The sequence below is a fragment of the Hippocampus comes genome, unplaced genomic scaffold (assembly GCF_001891065.2).
Source record: "Hippocampus comes isolate QL1 unplaced genomic scaffold, H_comes_QL1_v1.1 scaffold21, whole genome shotgun sequence".
Taxonomy (NCBI): Eukaryota; Metazoa; Chordata; class Actinopteri; order Syngnathiformes; family Syngnathidae; genus Hippocampus; species Hippocampus comes.
Genome location: NW_017805745.1, coordinates 2,359,058 through 2,362,056, shown reverse-complemented (window position 1 = coordinate 2,362,056; position 2,999 = coordinate 2,359,058). Strand labels below are relative to the sequence as shown.

General features: G+C 47.4%; 2 protein-coding genes across 2 annotated transcripts in view; both read left to right on the top strand.

Moving 5' to 3' along the window:
• LOC109524547 (gastrula zinc finger protein XlCGF57.1-like) overlaps positions 1–2,999 on the top strand; it is a 47,561-nt gene that overhangs the window by 18,253 nt on the left and 26,309 nt on the right. The window lies entirely within an intron of this gene.
• Positions 848–2,309, top strand: LOC109524506 (gastrula zinc finger protein XlCGF17.1-like). The gene is made up of 2 exons (XM_019884438.1): positions 848–908; positions 1,345–2,309. The coding sequence occupies exons 1-2, from the start codon at positions 848–850 to the stop codon at positions 2,307–2,309; spliced, it is 1,026 nt and encodes a 341-aa protein (XP_019739997.1).

The window sequence follows — 2,999 nt, the reverse complement described above, 5'->3', positions numbered from 1 at the left end:
CGGGGATGTTTTTGGGCCGATTGTGGTAGCCGTAGCACGGGATCAAATATGGTCGCCCTCTTACGCATGCGCGCTGCAGATTGTGTCGGCGCTGTAGGTCGCGGCTTGGACGCGCGGTTATTCTTCTCGAATCTTTACGGAACGGACGAAAGGTTCGACACAGTACGTGCGTCGCCGCGTTACGGGATGTGAAACGGAATCGATTTCATCTCCGATAAACTCGTGTGGGTGCACGTCCAAGGTCCCCTGGCTAACTTGGCTCGCTAACCGCCAAGAAAGAGACGCGTCGCAAAGAAGACGGCGATGGAGTGAGTGTCACGTGTTGTGTTTGCCTCGCAAAAATGCGCGCAAGAATGACGGCAGAGTAGGAGGGGCAACTTTGGGCGACAGAAGAGGACGCGGAGCCGCGACGTCACCTTTGAAAATTGGAGACTCGAGATGTGTCACCCGGAGCAGGTTTGTTCACTTCGCTCATCGACGACTTAGTGTCATTCAAAACCTTGACAAAAGGCAATTAGGGAGGGGGGGGGCATGTTACTTTGTGGTGGCAGCGAGCCATTTCCTCTGTGGGAACGTCAATGTGAGAAGAGTCCGCGCCGTCGCAGCGAAAGAGAAAAGGCCCTTTTTTCTCAAGACAACCATTTAATTGCGCCTTCTGCTGCTGTGGTCAGCTGCTTGGACGTTCATAAAATGACCAAGGAAAACCGTGACTAAGTTGATTTGACGATATGTTCTCCCGGGAGTAATCTGTCTTTTCGTAACACTGGAGAATGAGGAAAACTATTTGGTTTCTTGTACGCACGGCGGTCGCGGAGGCTTCGAAAACGTACACCGGGCTTGAGACCAGATGGCTGAACACCAGGTGATTCTCTCCATTTTTCGCATTGACATTGACATTAATTCTTACAGTTAGATTTGATCGGATTGGATGACGGAGCCTTTTTTCACGTGGCTCAAATGACAATTTGGAGTCAATTGTCAGCCTGCGACAGTGTGACGCGATAGTTTGCGATGAAAAGAGGGTCACCGCTTTTGAAAATGGGAGAACGGCAGCTCATTTCCACAGGCTTGGCAACATATTTTGTGGAATGGACACATGGACCGTTCGAGTCACGGCCATGTTTTGTGATGCGGGCTTGGCCCCCACGTGCATATCCGATGGTGCTCATCGTGGTGCAAGGAATGCTCAGGGACTTCTTGTGAATGCTCAGACTCGCGGACAATAAGGAGCAACATCGGAAACAATAACGCGGAACGTTGAACGGCAAAGTCACAACATCAGACTTGACTGAGCATAGCTTGACCTTAACAACCCCTGGTTTTGTTTTTTCTCCCGCCCTGCAGACCTCAAACAAGAAGATCTTGGACATGAGCAGCAGGAGCTAGAATCCCCCCAAACTAAAGAAGAGGAGACGCGAGAGTGCCCTCACGTTAAAAAAGAAGAGCAGGAAGATGAAATCAGCAAGTTTCCATTGACTGGAGTCAGTGTGAAGGGTGAACAAGCTGATGGAGACCAGGATGGACGATCCCACTCGGACGGCCTCTTGGCTCCACTTTCTGACGGAGACGGCGTCACGTCACAGTCTTCTGACACAGAGGATGACGACGATGACGAACAGTCCAAAGGTGATCTGACATGTCATGCGCCCAACAGACGACTGAAATGTTCCCAGTGTGGCAAAACCTTTGTCAGTAAGTCAACATTGAAAACACACACCAGGACACACACGTGGGAGAAACGCTTTGTCTGCTCAGTTTGTGGTAAAACGTTTTCTCGAAATACAAGTTTAACGAGCCACACCAGAACACACACGGGGGAAAAACCTTTTGCCTGCTCCGTTTGTGGTCAAAGATTCTCTGAAAGAGGAAATTTAGCCAAACACGTCATCACTCACACTGGTGAGAAACCTTTTATCTGCTCAGCGTGTGGTAAAAAGTTTACGTGTAAAAGGAATTTAACCATGCATTCAAGAAGACACACTGGGGAGAAACGCTTTGCCTGCTCAGCTTGTGGGAAGGCATTTTATACAAAGACATATTTAACAAGGCACACGCGAACACACACTGGGGAAAAATCCCTTCCCTGCTCAGCTTGTGGGAAAAGATTCTTTCAGAAAACAGATTTAGCAAGGCACACAATGACACATACTGGGGAAAAACCCTTTGCCTGTTCAATTTGTGGAACAAGTTTCAGACATAAGGGGCATTTGAATGCGCACAGAAGAACACACACTGGAGAAAAACCTTTTGCCTGCTCCGTTTGCGGAACAAGATTCAATCGAAAGAGACTTTTAACAGTAGCTAGCTAAAGCTAGCCATCAGTTGGGAAGGCATTGCTCGCGTATTCTGTCCGAATATGATTGCCGTAGCTCGCGTTAAAAATGGCCCACCTGCTGCGCATGCGCTTTGCTGATTGTGCGCGAGTAACGCAGATCGTGCCTCGGACTCGCGTTTCACGGGCATACAAGGACTCACACTGGGGAAAAACCTTTTGCCTGATCAGTTTATGGGCAAACATTTTCTCCGAGGGAATATTTAACAAGGCAAACAAGAGCACACTCTGGAGCAAAACCTTTTGCCTGTTTACTTTGCGGTCAAAGATTTGCTAGAAAGGACTATTTAACAAAGTACACAAGATCTCACACTCCGGATAAAAAACATTTGTTTGCTTTGTGATAAAGGACAAATTCAAGAGGAGCATTTCATAAAACACGTTGAAGAAAAAGCTTTCGCTTGCTCAGTAAGAAGTAAAAGATTCAGCGATCTGAGCCCTCTTCGGATTCTGTTTTTTGTCCAGGAACTTTCTTTCCAATCCTTTCAAAGCGAGATCACCCGGAAGTACTTGGAGGCGAGGTCATTGCAATTCTCTATTTGTGCCTGGATGCAACCCATGCGAGAGACATAAACAATCATCACAAACTTAATATTAAAGATATATATATATATATATATATGTGTGTGTGTGTGTGTGTGTGTGTGTGTGTGTGTGTGTGTGTGTG